At 62.1% G+C, this 20940-nt stretch overlaps 3 protein-coding genes across 5 annotated transcripts; 1 reads left to right on the top strand and 2 right to left on the bottom strand.

The window, feature by feature from the left end:
- Positions 1 to 824: 824 nt before the first annotated feature.
- Positions 825 to 4282, bottom strand: SLC52A3 (solute carrier family 52 member 3). Its single transcript, XM_031589022.2, has 5 exons — positions 3685 to 4282; positions 3155 to 3318; positions 1487 to 2538; positions 1161 to 1284; positions 825 to 1086 (listed from the first exon to the last, which is right to left on the bottom strand). Exons 3-5 carry the CDS (start codon positions 2512 to 2514, stop codon positions 874 to 876), a joined length of 1365 nt encoding a protein of 454 aa, XP_031444882.2. The 5' UTR covers positions 2515 to 2538; positions 3155 to 3318; positions 3685 to 4282; the 3' UTR covers positions 825 to 873.
- Positions 4283 to 6863: 2581 nt separating this feature from the next.
- On the top strand, positions 6864 to 11443 carry FAM110A (family with sequence similarity 110 member A). 3 transcript variants are annotated; one of them, XM_090152010.1, is made up of 2 exons: positions 6864 to 7956; positions 9716 to 11443. In XM_090152010.1, the coding sequence occupies exon 2, from the start codon at positions 9749 to 9751 to the stop codon at positions 10742 to 10744; it is 996 nt and encodes a 331-aa protein (XP_090008136.1). In that variant the 5' UTR covers positions 6864 to 7956; positions 9716 to 9748; the 3' UTR covers positions 10745 to 11443. The 3 variants fall into 3 exon arrangements, with proteins under 3 accessions (XP_090008136.1, XP_090008135.1, XP_031444895.1); XM_090152009.1 differs by having other exon boundaries at positions 6865 to 7952; XM_031589035.2 differs by lacking the exon at positions 6864 to 7956 and adding an exon at positions 7967 to 8813.
- A 1488-nt stretch (positions 11444 to 12931) lies between these two features.
- Positions 12932 to 20871, bottom strand: ANGPT4 (angiopoietin 4). Its single transcript, XM_031589047.2, has 9 exons — positions 20419 to 20871; positions 16924 to 17079; positions 16608 to 16729; positions 16150 to 16382; positions 15868 to 15983; positions 15646 to 15747; positions 15408 to 15574; positions 14860 to 14990; positions 12932 to 14785 (listed from the first exon to the last, which is right to left on the bottom strand). Exons 1-9 carry the CDS (start codon positions 20710 to 20712, stop codon positions 14625 to 14627), a joined length of 1482 nt encoding a protein of 493 aa, XP_031444907.1. The 5' UTR covers positions 20713 to 20871; the 3' UTR covers positions 12932 to 14624.
- Between the last annotated feature and the right edge of the window lie 69 nt (positions 20872 to 20940).

Genomic DNA, 20940 nt, shown 5'->3' with positions numbered 1-20940 from the left:
CTCCGCAGCCCCCAGCTCTGCCCCTCTCCCCACGCTCCCCCTGCAAACGGGGGATGCGCGGTGCACAGCTCAGGCCGTGGGACCCGTGCGGGGCGGTGGGCGATTAGCAATTCCAGCCGCGTCCTTCCCGCAGGCGGCCGGGACGCAGCCGGGGCCGGGGGCTGCTCTGCTCCGCTTCGTTAAGGCACAGCAGAGCGGGTCTGTCGCTGCTGCTCCCGTGGGGAGCAGATTGCCAGACAAAGAACCGGGGACAAAGGCCCGGCTGCCTCGTGCCCCGGGGAAGAGGCGCAGGCGCGTGCGACGACCGAGTGCTGCTCGGCCTGGGGGCTGACGCTGCTCCCCGGACCCCCCCGGACCCCCTGCTGGCACAGCCGAGGTGCAGTCGGGTACCAGGTGGCACAGTTCTGCCAGCCCGTGTGACAGCCTTGTGCTGCTGTTCATGGCACGGCTGTGGGCACGGGGCTGTGCTGCAGCTCTGTGCCCCCCCTGGGTACAGCCAGACCGAGCGGGGGCTGCTGTGGGGTACAGGGCAGTGGGGAGAGAGCAGAAAGCATTGCCAGAGCCCCAGAAGGGCTCCCTGAGAAGGTTTCCATCCCATTGGGTCTGTGTCTCCTGCTATTGGTTTTCCAGGAGGGACCTTTGTCTCCACACTCTGAAGATGGCTGCAGCCCCCCTTGTTCCAGGGCAGCAGTTGCTCTCCACTACGGCATGGGCACGAGAATGAGGAGAACAGGAATGAAAACACAAACACTGCTCCCAAGGGTGCTGAGCCCCCGGTGCAGCAGGGCGAGGTGGAAAGCAGCAGGTCTGGGCACAGGCCAAAGGGCTGAGCAAACTCCTTCTATTTGTTTGAACACAAGAAGAACGCTGTGCTCATACTGGGCACTGCAGGCTGCAGTAGTCGGCGGATTGGAAGAAACCATAAATGTTGACGAGGGGGAACATGAGCAGGGCACCCAGCAGGGATCCCAGCTGCTCCAACGCCCCGTACCACACCAGTGCACTGTGGCTGCGACTCCGCAGGATGACCCCAGCCATCACCTTCACGTAGGAGAGCGTTCCGGTGAAGAGCACCCAGGAGAGGATCTGGTGGCACAGGAGAGAGAGGTCAGTGGGGACCTTGAGACCCCTCCTGAGGTTTGAGGGATCCAAAGACTTACAATGACGGCGCTGCCCCACTGGGAATGCTGTAGGAGGGGGCACGGGCTCATCACTGCTATGGCCATGTTGTAGGCACCGAAGCCTGTGCCCGCCAGGCTGAGGATGCCCAGCAGGGCCAGGGACCTGCAAGGGACAGTTAGGTGACACCGGTCAGCACTGCCACCCCGGCACAGAGAGGGGCACAGCCCCACAGCGTGTGCTGCCCAGTGAGCAGGCTCAATGTTGGCCCCATTGTCCTTCCTGGGTGTTTCTGATGCCAGGGCATGAGCACCCTGAGGACACCCACCACCCCAAAATGGGGTAGTTTTGGGTCTCCCATACGTACCTGCTGGGCAGGAACATGGCCACGATGCAGGCGAGAGGGTTGGCCATGGAGCTGAGCGTGGCCGAGAGGTGATATGCGGTGTTGCCATATGGCAGGCAAGAGTAGGACTGCACAGATGGCAGGACCCCGTTTGTCAGAGAGCTCACCCAAGTGATAAGGAGGTAGATGAAAGCAAGCTTGGCCACAGAATAGGAGACCTTCTCTGGGTGGGTCTCCATGGGCCGCTTGGTGCTCTTTGGGCATGAGTAGCCTTCGCCTCGTCCCGTGCCAGCATCATCCTCAAGGATCTGGTCAAAGGAGTTCAGTATGATGGTGCTGGGACACAACTGCTGCTGTGAGAGCTCCCATACCTTGGGCTGCCTGGTCAGGAAGAAGAAAGCCACCAAACAGACTACCATCATCGCAGTCATGAGGAGGAAGAAAATGAGGGTAGAGAAGCGGGCTGGGAGGTAGCGGGTCTCCATCTGGAAGATAGTGCCCTCCGTGGTCTCGTTGCCAGAGGTGATGTTGACCACCTGGCTGACATTGGCACAGCTGGAGACACCAGAGCCCTGGCCCAGGGCGATGAGAGCAGGGATCAGCCCACTGAGTCCTTCACCTATGAAGTAGGTGGTGAGGTATTGGGCCTGCAGCTGCATCATGAAGGGCAGGAAGGTGACGGAGGAAGTGCAGTCAACCAGAGCCAAGAAGAAGGTGAGGATCAGGAATGCAGTGCTACGGGAGGTCCCCGCAATGGGGGACGTGTAGTTCCAAAGGAAGGCCAGCAGCAAGCAGGCCACGATGCCCACAGACACAATCACATAGATAACGACCACCTCCTTCAACGAGCCGGGCCAGAAGCGATGCATGAGGGTGACAAAGAGCGGCCCCACGTTGGCCATCTGGATGATGATGGTGATGTAGGAAGGCAGGTCCCACTGCTCTGGCAGCACCGTCACCAGCAGCGGCAGCTCGACCCACAGCCCATTGATGGCCATCCAGGAGCCCATGCCAAAGGCACAGGCAAGAAGGTGGGTGAGCAGCGCCATGGCTCAGGGCCGGCTGCCACTGTGCTGTGGGGAGAAGCTTCATTCAGTTGTGGAGTTCTGTCTCCCAGGCCCCCACAGATGCTGCCTATGTCCCCTCTCCCACATACAGCTCCAGCTGCTTCTCCTGCAGCGCCCAGTGAGCACAGGACTGGCAGAGTGGCACAGCCTAGCCAGCAGCAAGAGGCCCTGTGCCACCACGGGGATCCCCCAGTGCCCCACAAGGCCCCCCGCTCTGCCTGAGGCACCCATTGTGCCTTGTCAGGGCACAGAGACTGGAACCAGGTAGTGTGCTGGAGCTGAGCTAGAACACAGCTTAGCATGGCACAGCCTGGCATGGCCTCACACAGCCTGGCATAGTACGGCCTAGAGCAGCATGGCCTAGCATGGACTATTATGGCCTGGCACAGCACAGCATGGCACAGCCTAGCACAGCATAGCATGGCCTGGCATGACCTAACGCAGCCTAGCATAGTATGGCCTAGAATGGACTATTATGGCCTGGCAGGACACGGAAAGGCCTGGCACAGCATGGCACAGCCTGGCATAGCCTGGCACGGCATGGCACAGCCTGGCACGGCATGGCACAGCATGGCACAGCCTGGCACAGCATGGCACAGCCTGAGGCACTGTTGGCTCTCACCTGGGGAGCTGTGAATCCTACGCAGCCGCTCTCCTGGGACCCGAGGCCTCGCCCTTCCCTCCGCATCCGCAGGCAGCGCCCAGCAGCTCTTCTCCTCCCGCCGGCCCCCCGCTGACTGCAGCAGGCTCCGGCGGCGGTGGGGCAGAAAGGCCCCGCGGCCCCACCTGCAAACAGGCTCCGGCTCATACCTGCGGGCTGACTCAGCCCGCACAGCTCCTGCCCACCCCGAGCACCTGCTGTCCGCCCGGCCCCGTCCCAGCACAAGGGGACCCCCGCGGCCCCGAGCCCCGCGGTGGGGATGATGGGGGGGTGGGGGGGGTTTGCGGGCTCGGTGACCCCCAGCGCTATGCTGAGTCCCGGTGGAGGAAACCCGGACTCGTGGGGCCGGAGCCGCCCGCCGGATGACCTCAGCCTGGCAAGGAGGTGTGGGGACTTTTCGTTACGGAGCAAAAGGGAAAAAGGAAGAAACGGGAGACCGGTCGGACCGGTGCCGGGGTGACGTTCGGGGCATCTCCCCGTTCGGAACTCACTGCGCTTTGGGGGACGGGCAGCCAGCGGCACGCGGCGCAGCGAGTCCGGGCTGCCGGGCGGTGACGTCAGCCGGCCACGTGACCGCCTCCGGATGCAGATGGGTGGCAGCGTGCGGAGCGCCGGGTGCTGCTCCCGGCGGACTGAGCCTCTCCTCCTCCCCGGGGCGTGGGGAACCGAGCGGAGTCACGTGACCTAGCGCCGTCCCGCTGTCCTGCTCGGCGGTGGGTCTGACGCTGTGTTGTTGGTCCAAGAGTCCTGGGCTGGAGGACCCAGCGGGTCCTGGGGATTGGGGGAGGGAGGGGGGGTGGGTACGTGAGCGGCAGGTCGGCTGTTGGAGGGGGTGGGATGAGACAAAGTCGTAATGATGAATAAAAAGTAGCGTGCTGAGGGCTTTAGGGGGGTGGGCGAGCGTCTTTTTCTCAAGTGAACTCCCAGATCCCTGTGCTTTGGGGGGCAGAGGGAGCAGCTGTGATTGCAGCCATCTCATTGTGATCCCATTCCACCAGGAACAGCTGGAGGGGCTCAGGAACACCCCTCCCTCCTCCCAACCAGCCCCCCCTCCCAGCACACCCAGCTCCCCACTTTTGGCAGCAGCACAGCCTCTTGGTCCCATTCACTCCCCCCTTTCCCCCCCCCTACAGCTCCAGGTGCTGGCTGAGACTTCCAAACTCAGCCCTAGTGCTCAAAGTGCCCCCGCCCGCTCTATCCCTGCCCCCAAAGGACAGCCCAGCCCCTCCCGTCCCCACATACCACCAGGGTCAGCCCCAGCGTGCTGCTGCCTGGCTGTAATGCCAGGTGCTCCCTGCAGTCGCTGAACCTGCACAGCCTGCCTTGGCCGGGTGCCGGCAGTTATTCCTGGCTGTGACACGGACTTTGCCCTTGTCCTCAAAAGAACTGTGTCCCACCTATACCAGGATGCACCTTGTGGGTGCAAATGTCACCGTGCGGTGCTGTCTGGGATGGATGGCTGCAGGGCTGCGGGTTGAACTGCCTGCCCTGGGAACACAGAATGTGGCCTGCAGGTGTGCATTGTGCACAAACGCTCCTCCAGCCTTGCTCAGCCAGCACAGGGTGCACGGTGGCTGTGGGACATGACCAGGTGCCCAAACGTGCCTCGAGCTGGCAGATGTGATGCTTGCACCCCTCAGGAGCTGGCAGGGGCTGCAGAGGGCACAGCAAGCTTTGCCCCATGGCAGCACAGCCCGGCAAAGGCTCATCCCAGCACCCAGCTCCCCCCTCAGCGGCTCTTCCCCCAGCACCCACTGGGTGTCGCTGGGAGAGCGGGCTGCACCGCGCTGCCTCGTGCAATGCCCTGCCTGTCCCTTATTGCCCTGCCTGTGCCCCGCACCTCTGTGCCCTGCAGCCACCCCATGCACCTAGAGCAGTGGTGCCCCCGCTGTCCCCAGATGGGCTACAGGGTGGTTGTTCAGGCTTTGGGGCGTGTTGGGGTTCTGCATAGTGTGCCCTGTGTTGCTAGGAGGCACCAGGCACAGGGGCTGATACAGCTGAGCCCCCTGCTCCCTGTGGGGACGGGGGCAGCAAGGGGACAGCGGCTGTGCCTTGTTCATCCTGCAGCACAAAGGAACTCGAACCCAGGACTAATTGGCTGTGGCACGGGGGCCGGGGGGCACAAAGGGTTGATGGGCACGGGACCGAGTGCTGCTGCACGCTTCTCACCCCAACCCAGCTGACACGTGCTGCCTGCTGTGCCGGGGGGGGGCCGCCCCCCACCCCATGCTGCATCGCACGGCAGCTGAGCCCCGGCCCCTCTGCACCCCGGCAGATGCAAGCAAAGGCCCCAAGGCAGATGGTAACATTTGGTCACCGAGCGGTCCTCGGCCATGGGACTGTGCTGGGATCAGGCAGGCGAACGGCCCACCAGGAGCTCCCCCCGTGTCTCCAAATGCAAGGCTATGTCCAGCATGGGTGAGAATGCAGCAGGGCCTCTTGGGTGGGAGAAGCAGGTGATGAGAGTGGGGCTCCATCCCTGATTCCGCAGGCCCTTCTCACACTGGGGATCCCTGGTAAGGAGTGCAACCCACCAGTGGGACCCCAGTTTTCCCACTGGAGGAGGCCCTGTCGTGCAGGTGGTACCTCCTTACTGGGAAGCCCAGCCAGAAAGCAGGGACCAACAGTGGGTCGCTGCCCATGGCCCCTTCCTCCCCTTCCATTCTCCTCCTCCTCACAGCTCCCGTCTCCATTTGCATCCCATTTCCATGTGAATGGAGCAGGTCAAGTTGAAAGTTGAAAGCTGGCGAGGGGCGCCTGGGGAAGGGGCCTCTGCCAGAGGTGAGAGCCCAACAAAAGGGGCCGCATCCCCAGGGCACTGCGCTCGCATGGCTGCGGCCACGGCCCTGGCCCCAGCACAGCCGCCCTTCCACCATCTGCGGGTCCGAGTGCAGCCGCCACTGCTCAGACAAAGCCCTCACACCCGGCACGTCCCCATCTGTTGGATCCCCTGCACCCGAGCACAGTGTATCTCTGGCCCTGAGCATGGCTGCTGTCTGCAAGGATGTGCACAGAGGGATGTGCACTCTGTGCACGACAGGATGGGCATGGCAGCAGTCAATGGGCATGAGGTGAGGCTGTGCATGAGAGCATTCCTCATTCGTCCTTATGGTCTCTAGCGAGCTCCCTGTACCTCAGAACAGCCATTCAGCATCAGGGAAACTGAGGCAGGGAGCAGTTGGTGGCTCGCCTCGGTCAGGACATAGGCATTTCCCAGCTCCAAAGCTCTTTGAAGCATTGTCTGGGTGAGTGGTGGTGATAGGAGCCTGGAATTAGCACCCATCAAAATGAGCATGGAGCCAGGAGGAAGGTCTTGTGGAAGCTGCCAGCACTGGGGAGGGCTAAGGTGAGCCAACACCTCTGGGCTGGACCTTGTGCCATGAAGCTGCAGCTCTGTGGTGTGATGCCAGGAATCCACAGCCCTCCCCACCCAACACTTACAGGGAGGATTTGGCCTCTGAGATCTTTTTTCTTTTGCACTTTCCTAGCTGCATTTCACTCCTGGGGGGTCCTGGAAGCTGCACGTGCAGGGAGCCAGCCCCAAGCACCCGTGGGAGGCGAGCACAGAGCCGGCCCCAGCACCCATCCACCCCAAGGCTGCGGGATGGGTGCTGAACCGGGTGCTCAGGGCGTGCTCCTGCATTGGGCTGCCCTCCCCAAAACCATCCCGGGGTGCTCCTGGGGAGGGCGAGGCTGCAACGCCCTGCTGAGTGCAAGCAGCCAGCGTGCCTGGGCAGCACCAGCTGCCTGCCTGCAGCCTGCACCAATCCCCTGCCATGGGGGTACACAGCCTGGCCACCCTCAGCGGGCAGATGCCCACGGCTCTGCATCACCAGGCAGTGTTTTGCCAGATGAAGCCATCATGTAGGTCCACCTTCTGCTGGAAGCATCACCCAAGCGCAGGGCGGCTCCGAGCTGGGGCTGTTTGTTTTCCCAGCTTCATCCAGCCCTGCTCCCCCTCCAGCTCCTTGTCTCACTTCCAAGAACAGTTTGAAAAATGCGCTGCTATCCCTGAGTTCTGACTGTGCGTGCTGTGTTTGCTCCTACCCCAGGAGTTGGGCTGTGTGCATGTAGCAGCCTCACTCAGTGACCTCGCTCTGCTCTGTCACCTCATTCTATGCCATTGGTTGGGCTGCTTTGTTTTAAGCACAGAAGCGTTTCAGACTTTGGCACTGTAGGACGCCAGGGGCTGGCGGTGACCTGGGGCTGGTGGGTGTACAAGGGACCTGTCCCCTTGGGAAGGCTTTGAGAAGGCTCTGCTCCCTGTCCTGGTGAAGGCAGGGGATGTCCAGGAGCATTCTGACACCTGCAGTGCTTGGTGCTCCAGTTGTACCACCACAGCAATGCTTTTCCATCCCCACTGACCAAACTGTGGGTACCTCTATGCTGCCCGACCGGCGCTGCCAGCTGAGCTCCCACACCAGGACGTCACCGGCCACGGCCACGTTTTGTGATGAAGCCACAATTAAAGTGCAGCCTGGCGTGGAAGAAAGCCCTGTGCCTGTGCACACATGCTGGCAAGGAGAGGTGTTTTTGATCCCATCTGAGTGCTGGGCTGCCTCGGAGGGCGTCTTCAACCAGCGGTGACTCAGACGGAACCGTGAGCCGCCCTGCAGTGCACAGACCTGCTCCAGCACCCTGAAACCAGCTACACTGTAGGGAGCAGGGAGGCAGAGGACACGGGGCCACCAGGACACTGAGACGAGCACAGGGAGCAGCGACGCAGCAGCTGAGCCAGGCCAGGGAGCACAGGACAGAGGTGGGTAAGTGGTGGAGGTGGGTGCTGGGTCACTGTGGCTGAGCATGGCAAGCTGGGTGCCAGCCACAGTGCCTGGACTGCCGTGCTCCACTCAGATCAGCTGATAATGTCATTTTGCTTTCGGGGCTGTGGCAGGACAGCTCAGTGCGGGTTGGGGCAGCCATGCCAGGCTGGCAGCTCTCCATCCATAGGAATGTGGAGCAGCAGGTTGTGTCCGGCCAGGCTGACCTTGCTGACAGGGACAGGAGCCCACCCTGAGCACTGCCAGCTGCTGGGGGGCTCTGCACCTCCATCCCTGTGCCTAGCAGATGCTCTCTATGGAAGCCTTCCCGTGCATGGCACAGGGTGCAGGGTGGCTGCTGGCAGAGTGCTGTGCTCCAGCAGTGCACACCACCAGAAAGCATCCAGAGCTGTGTGAGTCAGACCCTCGTGTCCCTTCTCCATCAGGGCTGGGTGACGCAGGGCCTTGGGGAGGCTGATGGTGATTTCCCACATTGGAGCCCGCAGCACTGCTTGCCCCCGAGCACCTTCCCTCCATGCTTCATTGCCCCTGAGCGCACAGCACGGCTGCAGCGGTGGGGCCCTGCCTTCCCCGTCATTGCCTGGCGGGGACATCGGTGCCCTGCACTGCCCTGTTCCCAGCTCACCGCCTGCAGCCGATGCCGTATTGTGGGCTGTACCCAGGAAGTTGAGCAAGGAGGTGAGCGGCCGCAGGTGGCGGCAGCTCACTGGGAGAGAGGAAGCGGGGCTGTGCCGTGCCCACCGGTGGGCTCCCTTGTGCCCTAAGCTGGGCAGCGTGGGGCTGGGGGAGCTGCGCTGGGCAGCTGCAGTGACCCCGGTGCTGGAGCACCGCCTGGTCGGGTGAGTGGCACAGCCCCAAACTGGGGGAGACGGGGACCTTGGGGGCTTCCCAAAGCGGCTCAGGAGAGGTTGGTGGGTGCCAGCTCCTGGCTGCTGATGGCACTGGGGTGGGGAACACGGGGCCGCGTTGAGGCGCTCCGTGTGCGGGCTGCTGCTGCTGCACGACCGTTGGGGCGGGCGGGTGCTTGCTGTGCTTGGCAGAGCCCCAAGGGCGCGGGGTTCCTGGCTGCTGGAGAACGCGGGCTGAGGAAGCACGGCTGGGAACCCCCGGGTGCTTTCCGGTGGCCCACAGTGGGAAAAGGGTGTGCAGGAGCAATAGTATCACTGCCCCTGGGACCTGCACACATTGCCCTACCCCAAATGGCAGGGGACCATAGGTACAGGCAGGCGGGCCGCTTGCATGTTGGCATTCTCCTTTTTTCTCCGTGAAGGAGGCAGGTGGGGGTGCACCGCAGGGGGGAAACTGCTCCTGGGGCTGAGCAGGGGGGGGCTGCAGGAAGCAGGTCCCGACGTTCCAGCGCGGAGGGCTGGTGGGTGATTGGGGCAAGCGGAGCACACTATGCACCCCGGGCAGCGGGTATCACTGTGGAGCAGCAGCCCTTCCTGGGGCTCCCCTCACCCCAGTGTCGGGGTGCCCTCCCCGCGGCCCCATTGGCCGTGGTGCCGTTTGAAGCAGGCTTGCACCGCGGATTGGCCGCGCTTCGTTTCGGGGACGCAGCCGGAGGCGTGGTCCCTGCCTTGAAATAGGAAGCCCGGAGCAGCCGGCGCAGACAGCGCGGCACCGCACGCCCCGCGCAGCGTTCGGCCCTTTGTCCGCCTGCCTGCGGGGACGGGGTGCGGGCAGGGGGTTGTCACCGCCGCCCCCCGCAGCCGCCCCTCATTGCGGTTCCCTCCCCCCGCAGCCTGCGGCGCGTGGCCCCGCTGCCGCCCGCACGATGTCGGTCGAGGCGCTGCACGCCGGCGATGCCATGAAAGGGATGGCGGTGAGAACCCCCTTTACCTCGGCCATGCCCATCCGCATCCTCAACAAGGGACCCGAGTATTTCCGACGGCAAGCTGAGCCGGCCGCCCGAAAACCCAGCGCCGTGGAGAGGTTGGAGGCCGATAAGGCCAAGTACGTGAAGAGCCAGCAGGTCGCCAGCACCCGGCAGGAGCCGGTGAAGCCGCCGCTGCTCAAGCAGCCGCTCTTCGTGCCGGGCGTGCGCCGCGCCATGCTCACCCCCAGCCGCAAGACGACGCCGGGACCGCGCTCAGCAGGCAGGGCCAAGACCTCTCTCAACCTGGAGATCCTCAACCACCTCATCAACGGCTGCGACAGCCCCAAAGCCGAGAGCCCGCGGGGCGGGGAGCGGCACGGCGCGGCGGAGGCGATGAACACCAGTAGGGTCGGCAAGGCACCGGGGAGCCCCGCCGCTCCCAGACCCCCTGGGACCGTGGCGGTGCGCAGGGTGGACGTGCGGCCCTGCGGGGCTCTGCCTCCCGCTGTGCCGGGAATACGGGTGCCGTCGTCGCCCTCCCCTTGCAGAGCGCCCGCAACGCCGGTTCTGAGCTCACCCAGCCGCCCCGAAAGCGCCCGCCGGCAAACCCTGCTGCACCGCTCCAAGTCGGACCTGAGCGACCGCTTCTCGCGGGCCACCGCCGACCTGGAGCGCTTCTTCAACTACTGCGGCCTCGACCCCGAGGAGGTGCGGGACATGGGAGCCGAGCATTTTGCCCGTGCCAGCTCCGACATCGTGTCCGTCAAGTTTCACAGCGTCAGCACGGCCAGCTCGGAGGGCGGGCGCTCGCCCCGCAGCGCGGCCACGCCGGAGGGCCGCCCGGCTGAGCGCATGCCCTACGGCATCTCGGTGGTGGAGCGCAACGCCCGTGTCATCAAGTGGCTGTATGGGCTGCGCCAGGCCCGCGAGCCCCAGCAGGTCTCCAACGTGTAGCCAGGCTGCTCGGCTGCGTGCAGTGCTGATGCTGGGAAGGGAGGAAGCATCATCCTGTGCTCCGCAGGAGGGCAGCGGGGCCATCCCGGATCACTGAACTGAGCCCGCTGTGCCTCGCTCCCCATCTCCCTGTGCTGCAGCTGCAGGGCGTGGATGCTGTGCGTCCTCCTGGGGAGCACCTCGCTTCCTGATGGACTCAGCTCTGCAGGACCCCCACCAGCACCTCGGTATCCCTGAGCCTGTGGAGTGCAGGGAACATGGTTGCACCTGACCTTGTGCTGCTGGCTGGGCTGTGGGTGCATGGTACCTCCTTTGGGGTCCCGGCTTGAGGGTCTGCATTAGCTCTGGGGCCTCCTCTTAGTGGCCACAGGTTGAGGCGCCGTGCCCCTGCAGCTTCAGCAGAAGGGGACAGAATCCTGGTGATCCCCGTCAGAGCGTTGAGCATCCTGGAAGGTTTGGGTGCTCTGCAGGGAGGAAAACCCGAGATCTCCTTGGAGAAGCTCAAGTCTGTGTATGTGTGTGTGTGTGCGTGTGTTTGTATCCTCCTTTTTGTATGCCAGTGAGAAAACCCTGGGCACAATGTGCCCTCTTATTTATGAAGAAGGTTCTATCGGTATCTTCCTACTGTTTTTCCTGATGTGTCAACTGTAAAAAAGTGACGGTAATGCAGTCAGTTTTATTAAATTTCAGTGCTTTGGATGCCGTGTGTGTTGCTGTCTTCAGATGTGGTGGGGAATGAACTCGGGCAGGCCCCAAGAGCCTCTTCGCTGCCAAAATCAACAACACGATGGGCATTGCATCCCAATGGGTGTTGCAGAGCATGGGTGCATGGTGCCATGCTGTGCCAGCGCAGGGCCCAGCAGATGCAGCAGGAGGAAGGTTTGCTCCTGGCAGGTCCTGGCAGAGCCCAGCTGCGGGATTCCCCTCTGCACCACCCCAGCACTGTGCCAAGCATGCTGCTGGGCTCTGCTCTGCGCCTGCTCCAGCAAAGCACCCCACAGCTTGGCTGCATCCCCAGGGCTGAGAGATGGGGAGCTGATAGCAGAGACCTCCCAGGCGCTGGGGAGGTGTGAGGATGAAAGATGATGCAGGGAGAGCTTTGAAGATGAAAGTGCCGTGTGCTGCGCTATCCCCAGGTGGGTGTGGGCTCCTGCAGCCCCTCTGCTCCTCGCAGGGGGAAAAGTAAAGCACCCCATGATGCTGTTGCAAACTGTGCCCACCTGGACTGCTGGGAAGGTGGCACCCGGGCCATCCACACCCTGCACCCCTCTCCCCCGGGGCACAGACCTGCTGCTGCTCGCACCCCAGCCCTGTTGTGCAGGACCCATTGGGCTCCCAGAAAGGAGCCAGGCAGGTCTGGGAGCCCCCACCCAAGGTTGGTGCAGGATGTGGTGGGGAGGATGCAGGACAGCACCCGATGATGAGTCAGGGAGGAAGCACACGCCCAAGAGATCCTGCAGTGATGGCACACAGGGAGCTGGTGACTCCCCAGGGAACCAGACATGGGGCTCAGCCCCCAGCACTTGGTTCTGGGGTCCTGCATGGGGCTGCATAGCTGGGATGTGTGGTGGCTGCACACAGTATGCACAGCCAGCCAAGTCCTGTGTGCTCACATGGTGCACGTTTGCTCATGGGCACATGTGTGCATACATGTGTGTGTACATGTGTGTGTGCAAGGACAGGAAGAACCATGCTCCCAAAGCATCCCTGCACCAAGCCCCCAGCCTAGACATATTGAGGCACCTTGCCCCCCCAGGGGATGCCCCCATGTCTCTGTATCCAAGTTGGGGATGGGAGGGCAGCCCTGTCCCTGCAATCCCGATCACTTTCCTTGGCAGCTGCCTCCCTGCCAGCTCCGGTTTCAGCATGGAGCCACAGCTGAGCCCGCAGTTATTTATAGAGAGGAGGAATGACCAGGGGAAGGTTTCCATTGCCTTTGTCCTGCTTACTCCCATATCTCTCGTTCCACGTTTCTACATGGCTCATCACAGTGCTGATCCTTAAAAGGTCATTTTCTTCCCCAGTCACTCATGAAAAAAGCCTGGGGGTCACATCCCAGCACTTCACCCCCAGCCCTCTTCAACTGCTGCATGGGGAAAGCAAGGAGATGGCAGCCCTGGGAAGTGAGGTGCAGGGAGTGAGCAGGGTTGGGGGAGACAAAGAGGTTCATAGCAGCACCAGGATGGGCATAACCACAGTGCCTTGCAGGTGATCCCACCTTTAATGCATTTCCCATTTTTCAATTATTAAGCACGGTCTGATGAGCACCTTGGAGGAAGTGCCAGCTGCATCACATGTTTTAATCAGTGTTAATCAGCAAATGCTTTACGAATGGGGGAGGGGAGGAAGCAGGTCTGTGGGGTGTCTGAGGGATGGGTGCTGCAGGGGCAGTTGGAGGTGGGGGGGTGGCTCGTGGCCTGTGGCAGAGCTGCTACCACTGTTGGTCCCTAGAGTCTGCTGGGGATCCACCAGGGCACAACCCTCCTGTCCTCCGTGGATAGGGATGCTGTGCAACGTCACCAGGCTGTGGAGGACCTCTAGTGGCAATAGGGTCGAGGAGGACAGGGGTGGCCCATGATAAGATGGGAAGTACTGTGGAGCCGGGTGTCAGCGAGCCCTCATCTATGCTCTGAGCTCAGTCAGTGCTCAGCGGGTCATGATGGGGCTGCACCCCTCTGAATGATGCAGACGTAGCAGGGAGACTGCTGGTGGGTCCTTTATATGGAGATCATACATACTGCATCTGTGGGGCTGAGGTAGTGCTGCTGCTGTCCCTGGTAGTGACCCCACAGCCACAGCTCCCATCCCCACCACTGCCAGAGCACTTGGCAAAGGTGGGAGCCGTGCATGTGGGTCTCAGTGCCATGCAGGTACCCTGGGGTGACTCTCCCACCGCTGTCCTGTAAGCGGAGATCCGCTGGTGCTCGCTCTGCTTCTGTCCCAGCTGCTGCAGTACGGGGTCAGAGTGGGTCTGGGGACATCGTGCTGCTGTCAGGGCAGGGCTGGGTGCTGCCTGGTGCAGATCTTGGCCAATAAATATCTCTTAGTACAAAAATAAAAGAGTTCCCATGCCAAGATCCAAGACATGGGTGGGCGTGGGGGCTTTTCTCAGCAGAAGGAAACACTACTGAGCTTTGCCCCACATTCTCCAGGCTGTCACCAAATGTGCCTGCCTCCAAGTCTGGTTCTCCATGCCAATAAAACAAATGGGCTGTCAGCCCCACCAGCACCTGCATTCCAAGCTCCTCCATCATCCTTAGCTCCCTGTGCCCCACCTCAAACCACAGCCCCATCACCATGTGCCACCCCCATCACCATCCCTGTGTGCTGGCACCCAACCCCAGAGCTATTGGCCACTGCACAGGGGCCACGTGCCCCACGCCTCTGGTGGCACCTCCGTCCCTTTGTGCTGTCCTTGTCCCATCAGGATGTGCACAGCCAGTGATCCCCTTGCATGGGTAGAGTGCATGGAGGAGGGGACAGCCATGTCCCCCTTAATGACCATGCAGGGAGGAGGGATGCCATGCACTCACGCACCGGTTCTGCTCATCCTGCAGGAAAAGTAAAGCAATGGGGAATTTAGGGCAGTGCCCTAAAATATATAGAAAAGGCAAAATATGGTCTGTCTGCCCCTGTGTGGCTCATGCAGGAGGTCTGGTGGTCCCAAATGCGCACTCTGGCACAGCATGGAACCCGGAGCCCCTCAGACATGGGGAAAAAAGAGAGAAACCAGGAGGGAATGGGATCCACGCGCTGCAGCTTGCAGGGGTGGGGCCGGCTCAGAGTCAGCTCCGAGATCTGAGAGAAACAAGAGTGAGAAAAAAACAATGGGGGGAAGCTCTCCAGGGGCTCCGTCCTCCCGCTGCATCGCTGCGGCTGGCTAAAAGCCCGCGGGCCGTATCAGCATGCGGGTGCCCTTCAGTGAGTAGCTGGGCCCCTGGAAGTAGTGCCAGCGGATGCCGTTCAGCTTGCGGATGTTGTGCCGTGCCGGGTAGTAGATGCCATTCAGGTTGGAGAGCCCACAGGCGTCGAACCACCACCCTATGGGAGGGAACAGGAGGGTGGCATCGGGGTGGGCACGGAACGAGAACCCCGGCCCAAATCTTGCTGCTCACCTCCTGACAGCATCTGGGCACACTTGCAGAGGCAGTTGTCGTTGTCAGCATCGCGGGTGCTGAAGTTGGTGCCTTGCATGGCCAAGCCGCTCTGCTGCCCGGCTGTGCCACTGTAGTCCTGCAGTGAGAGCCTGCGGCCACACGTGCCATCACTTCCCTTCTCACTGAGTGGGACTGCGGAGCCCAGTGCCCCCATCCTCCCACCCACAGCCCGGCTGACATCCCTGTGAGTGTGCACTGTCCCCACTGCATCTCCATGAGGATATTCCTGGGGACAAACCTGCTTGCACGAGCACAGCGTGGCAGCCCCGCGCCTCGCCGGGATGGGAAATCCTACAGCCTTATTGCAATTTCATGCATCTATCTGGGGAAGAGCCCGGGGAGAGGGGGAGCAGGCAGTGTAGCAACAGCCCCATGGAGGAAATTTGCCAAGATCCCAGTGAAGGCCCCGTGGGAGCTCTGCAACTCCCCAGGCAGGCAGCGGTGCCAACCAACCTGGGGGCTCAGAGGCAGCAGTGCCTGAGGACAGCTCAACTCTGCTCACCCACCTGTAGAGCTGCCGCTCGCTGTCCAGCTGAAACCTCCCATAGTGGGCATAGACCTGGCTGCCCTCCCAATCCCGCAGCTCCACACGCAGCACGTAGGGTTCCCGGCTCGTCAGGAGGTGCACAGCTTCATTGCCCAGCCAGTGCTCCCCCGCCGCATCCCCAAAGCCCTGGGGGAGCCAAAGGAGGGTGGGCGTGGGTGGTGGGAGTGGGAACCCCCCATCCCCATCCCCATGCAGACCTGCTTGTATTCCCTCCAGCCCCGCTGGAAGCTGACGCTGCCGTTGGTGCGGAGCTGGATGACCGTCCAGCCGCCGCCGTCTGTCTCCATGTCACAGAACACCTGCAGTAGGGAACCAAGCAGCTCTGAGCGTGGTGACACATCCCACTGCCAGTGGGGTTGGTTCACGGATGGCTGGGCCACGTGGGGCCACCGTGGCAGCCCTCTGTGGGCTGTTCTCACCTTCCTGGGCTGGCTCATGTTGGTGATGTGCAGGGTGTACACCCCGCTGGCACGGCTGCCGGCCCGGAGCGCCTCGGTGCAGTCCTGGAAATGCTGCTCCTCACCAGGCAGCAGGGCTGGGCAGAGGGGAGAGCAGCTGGCGGATGCTCCAATGACCCTGCAGGTCCTGCAGTCCTGCTGTTCCCATCTCCCCAGTCCTGGGATTTGCTGCAGGGCAAACCTCTCAGGGCACAGGGCTGAGTCGTTCTTGGGATGCGATGTTTTTAGGTTCTCCCCGCTCACCTCTACCCTCTGCCACGAGGCGCACCAGGCTCTGCACCGACTCCAGGAGCTGCAGCTGCTGTCGTTGCAGCAGGCTGGCATTGGCACTGGCTGCCAGCAGAGACTTCTCCAGCTCCTCGATGGTGCCACTCTGCCGGCTCACCAGGTGCTGCAGCCTCTCCTTCTCTGAGCGGATCCCTGCCAGCTCCGCCTGGTGCTTCGCCTCCATATCCAGCACCCGCACCTCCAGGATGCTGCAAGGGGATGTGTGCTGAGATGGGCAGCCCCAGCCTGGCTGCGGTTCCCCAGCACTGCTGTGAGCTGCCCCTGTCCCCTATAAGTGGCACCTGTGGGATGCGAGTGACTTGTGGGCACGCTTCCCCACCCAAAGGGCTGTAATGAGACCTTGTCACCCACGGGGACCCTTGCTGAGCCCTGGAGGGGCTCCAGTTCTCCTGCAGAGCAGCCCCAGCCCCTACTTGTTCCTGCTCTGCAGCCGATGGATCTCGTTTGTCTGCACCAGCAGCTGCTTCTCCAGCTTGCTGGTGGACAGGGAGTTCTCCAGCAGCTGCATCTCGATGCGCGACGTCTGGTTCAGCACCTGCACGGGAACATCGGGAGGGTGGGCACACACAGCAGAACCCCTCCTTGTTCCCAGCGTCCTCAGGAAACATGACTGCATGAAACCAGCACCCCTTCAGGGAACCACCCCGCGTTGTGCAGCGGAGGAACTTCCCCACACTGCAGTTCTGGTGGCAGTGGGGACATGGGGACACGCGTGCCATCACTGCCCACCTGTGCCTCCACGTCGGTGAGCTTGCGGCTCTGCTCAGCGCTGCGGTTCAGCAGGGAGCTGCCGATCTCCAGCATGGTGGCCGTGTGGTTCCGCACCGCCGTCTGCCGCAGCCGCGCCATCTCCGGCTTCATGCTGCTCTGGATGGAGCTCTCCAACTGCAGACGGCAGCGAGGATGGGATGGAATGGCTCAGCCGAGGAGCTCACCCCGCGCTCAGCCTCAGTGCTGCCTCCTGAGCAGCCTGATGTGGGAGCGTTGTAGTGCAGCACGATCCATCCTGGGTGCTTTGGATCTTATAGGGAGGATGGGACGTGCTGCCTGTGGCTGCAGTGCTGTGGGGGAGCCCAGGGCACCGCTGCCAACATTCCTCATCCTACACCCTCACACAGCTCTGCTCCCACGTCTGGGCTGGGAGAACGGCTCCTGCTGCATGCTGGCACTGCAGCTCATACTGCTCAAAAGCAGCAGGATGACACAATGGGAACAGCCCGGGACAGCATCCCTGGGAGTATGAAGGGGGCACTGCTGTGGGTGGCACTGGAGTGGTTGCAAAGTTGGGGTGTGGCATAGTGGCAAAGCAGAGCTGAATGGGTTGGGTGGGATTTATAGCCATGCAGATGCCCACAGTCTCCAAATGGAGATTTTCTCTTGCTGGGACCTGGCACAGGTCTGTGCATTCATGGATCTATTGTTGAACTGGGACTACTGACCAACCAGGGAGGCACTGGCATTGGCACCAGCATGGCTGAGCTGCTGGCTGAGTTCCCATGGCTGCCAGCATCACCCCCCGCAATGATCCATCCTGATGAAGGCGGCTTTCCCAGTGCTGGCTGCTGCCCTGCTGCAGGGAAGTGCTCAGGGCTGGGAAGCAGCTGGCTATGTGCACGGCTCCGAAGCGTCTTCCGCTTTCCCAGCCCGCAGGGGACAAGCACTTCCCAGTGGGTTTCTATTTCTGGCAGCTGCCATGAGGTTCCCATTCATCCCCTCTCTGGGGTGACAGCATCAGTGCGGACTGTGGCCCTGGGGCCACTGTGCAGGGACTGCAGGGAGCGGAAGGGATGTGCTGCTGCCCACGCTGGGAACACTGCCCCATGGATCCCACTGCCCCATGGATCCCTCTGCCCCATGGATCCACTCTCCAAGTGGATCTTGTGCTCTCTGAGCTGCTGCGAACCAAACCCCATTTCCCAGTGCCATGTCTAGAAAGCACTTCCCCAGCTGAGCGATTGCTGGAGAGTTTCCCTTTAACCACGTCGTTAATCTTGCTGCTTCTCAGGGCTCTGGAGGCCGTTTCTCCCTCCTGATTTTGCCTTTTTTTTTCTTCAAAATAAACATATCTCTGAGTTAAGGGCAGCACATACCCATGGAAAAGGTCGAGTTGGCACAGGCAAGGCTGAGCACAGCCCCAGCTGCTCCCTGTGAGTGGTGCTGGGGCCTCTTCTGGGGGTCCCTGCTCTACCCGGGGGGAGCATCAAAGCCTCCAGGCCCCAGCCACGGCTCTTCTGAAGGCATCGACCTGGGAAGCAGCTGGGGCTGAAGGGAGCTGCAGAATCCCTGGATAGTGTGGACCCATGTGGGGACTGCATGGCTGCAGAAAGGAATGAAGGGACCTTCCCCAAGAAGGTCACTTCCCAGATCTGCAGCCATGGGGCCATTCCTACAGGGAAGGAACTGGGGGAGCAGGGCAGGAATGGGGCCACAAAGCCAGGAAGGCAGCAGGTTCCCCACTGCTGGTCCTATCCCTCTTTCAGTGTGACACTGGGGGGACGCTGCTCCAGCAGTGCTCTGACCACAAGTGAGCCCAGCTCCGGCCCCGCGTTGTGTCCTGGGCCAACAGTGAGAGCTGCCAACATTTGCAGCCTCCACAAGAATTTCTGCTCAGCAGCAAAACCCCACGGCGAGAGGCCTCCAGCCAGCAGCACAGAACGGCCACCCCAATGTCCCCGTACTGGGAACCCATTGCAAACAGTTGGGAGGTCCCATTGCACCAGGCACTGGGGTCACAATCCTTCCTGTGAGCAGGTTTTGTGCCCCACACCTTGTCACTCCCCAGATGGAGGGCTGGAATGGTGGCACTGAGACGTGCTTGGTGCCCATATCTCTGCAGCACCACCATGCAGCCTCCCTTGGGCAAAGCCACGTGAGTGTCCTCATGTCCTCGTTGTGTCACTGCTTGTCCCTTCTGGTGACAGCGTGCCTGGCAGTGTGGGGAGGGTGACTGGCCCCCAGAGGTCTGTGTGCTGAAGGTCAGGGGTCCCAAAGGGACTGTGCCATATTCCTGGCCCTGGGCACAGCCCGAATCCTCTGCTCCATGGGCAGACAAGGATTCAGGGTTGTTTACAACCCGTCTTCAAGTCCGGTGCCTCCTTTGAGCCCAGTTTGTTTGTTCAGGCCTGGATCCCAACCAAAACAAACCTCCTTGCGCAGTTTCAGTTAAATTAGGAAAGCAAAGAAACTGGACACACACAAAAAAATAAAGACCCAACTGCGAGCTGCCTGCAGCAGAGGGGCCGTGCTGTGGGGTGGGACAAGCACCAGTTGTGCCCCTGCTCACGGGGTGCAGCACCACTGCAAGCAGCTGCCCAGATGGGCACACACAGCACAGCTGGGTTTTGCTCAGCGTATCCCTGGGGCTCAGCATCCTCTCAGGACTCAGCTTGCTCCCAGCTTTTGAGGAATTTGTGGTCTGAGTCAGCTGAGGAGAGGACAAGGGGCAGCCCTGTGCATCCCTCGTGTGCCCACTGCTGTCCTCATGCTATGCTCACAGTGCCACTCAGTTCGACTGGGTGACAGCCGGGGACAAGCCGTGGGGACTGAGGTCCCACTGTGGGGACGTGGCCCTGGGGGAGTTCTTCTCTGATGCTCACACAGATGTGAGGTCAGGAGGTGTCGGGTGAGACCTCGGAAAGGAAAAGCCGCTTCCTGCCTCACCCTGAGAGGCCGGGAACGGGGGAGTGCAGCAAGGGGTCCCTGGGATGGGGAGAGGAGGGGGTCCATGGCACAGGGTGCCCTCCTTCCTGCTTTGCCCCTGCTGTGGGCCTGGGGCTCCCAGTGCCCCCGTGGGGCTGGAAGGCCACGAGGTGTGTTTCCCATGCAGAGTCTCGTCCAGTGCCAGGAACATTTGCGAAGCCCATAAGCGGGAACACAACGAACCCTGCCCTTCGGTCCCTCACCCCGCTGCGTGCCAAAAGCCTTCCCGGCAGCTTCTCGACAGCGCCGCATCCTGACCGTGCGCAGGGAGTGCTGAGCTCTGTAAGGTGCCCAGAACCACCGGCACGGCACGGGCACAGGGACAAGGAGGGGACCGCGGTGGGAACGCAGAGGGACACAGCACAGTGAGCAGCAGCACCCACAGCGCCCACCCATCCCCTCTGGGCAGACCGCGCTGGGTGAAAGCAGCATCGGCTCAGGCTCTGGACATGAGATTTGGGCAGCCTGGTGCACCAAACCCCTGCACAGAGCGCTTCCAGGGGGCACCTCCTCCCCATTGCCTACCTTCAGCAACCACTGCGTGCTGTTCTCCAGGATCCTCTCCAGGTGCTGCAGGCGCTGGGCAGCCCCGCGGGCAGCGTGTCCATTGCCGGACGGTGAATCCCGCTGCAGCGCGTTGACGGGACCGGGGGCGGCGAGCGGGCACGGCGACGGCTCGGCCTCGGGCAGCACGAAGGTGTAGCTGCAGTGCCCGTGCTGCACGCGGTGCCAACGCCGCCGGTTGCCCACGTCCAGCGCCCGACGCTGGGACGCGGCTGTGCACAGCGCTGCCAATGCCACGAGGCTGAGCGCACGCATGGCGCGGGCACGGGGCACACGCAGCCCCCCCCGGACCCTCCGGCACAACGCACTACCCCCGGGCGCAGCTCTGCGGGGCCGGCATCGCTTCCCGCTGCTCTCTGAGCCGCCTCCGGCCGCCCCGCAGCCTTTTATCGCCAGCTGAGTCCCGCGGCAGCCCTTGAGAGGGAAGAAAAAACACACACCAAAAAAAAAAAAAAAAAAAAAAAAAAAATCTGTTTAAAAACA

The sequence above is a fragment of the Phasianus colchicus genome, chromosome 17 (genome assembly GCF_987193195.1).
Source record: "Phasianus colchicus chromosome 17, bPhaCol1.hap1.1, whole genome shotgun sequence".
Lineage (NCBI taxonomy): Eukaryota > Metazoa > Chordata > Aves > Galliformes > Phasianidae > Phasianus > Phasianus colchicus.
The sequence above is the reverse complement of the archived record's forward strand: the minus strand, read 5'-3'. Positions and strand labels throughout refer to the sequence as shown.

What these genes read in the sequence shown, in the direction of transcription:
- ANGPT4 (XM_031589047.2), bottom strand. Translation starts at nt 20,712, where the DNA reads ATGCGTGCGCTCAGCCTCGTGGCATTGGCAGCGCTGTGCACAGCCGCG. An exon ending in GCTGGAGGGAATACAAGCAG is followed by an intron (nt 15,575 to 15,645) that starts GTCTGCATGGGG and finishes TGGCTCCCCCAG; the next exon opens with GGCTTTGGGGATGCGGCGGG. An exon ending in AGCGAGCGGCAGCTCTACAG is followed by an intron (nt 14,991 to 15,407) that starts GTGGGTGAGCAG and finishes GTGTGGCCGCAG; the next exon opens with GCTCTCACTGCAGGACTACA.
- FAM110A (XM_090152010.1), top strand. Translation starts at nt 9,749, where the DNA reads ATGTCGGTCGAGGCGCTGCACGCCGGCGATGCCATGAAAGGGATGGCG.
- SLC52A3 (XM_031589022.2), bottom strand. Translation starts at nt 2,514, where the DNA reads ATGGCGCTGCTCACCCACCTTCTTGCCTGTGCCTTTGGCATGGGCTCC. An exon ending in GCCATGTTCCTGCCCAGCAG is followed by an intron (nt 1,285 to 1,486) that starts GTACGTATGGGA and finishes TGTCCCTTGCAG; the next exon opens with GTCCCTGGCCCTGCTGGGCA. An exon ending in AGTGGGGCAGCGCCGTCATT is followed by an intron (nt 1,087 to 1,160) that starts GTAAGTCTTTGG and finishes CTGTGCCACCAG; the next exon opens with ATCCTCTCCTGGGTGCTCTT.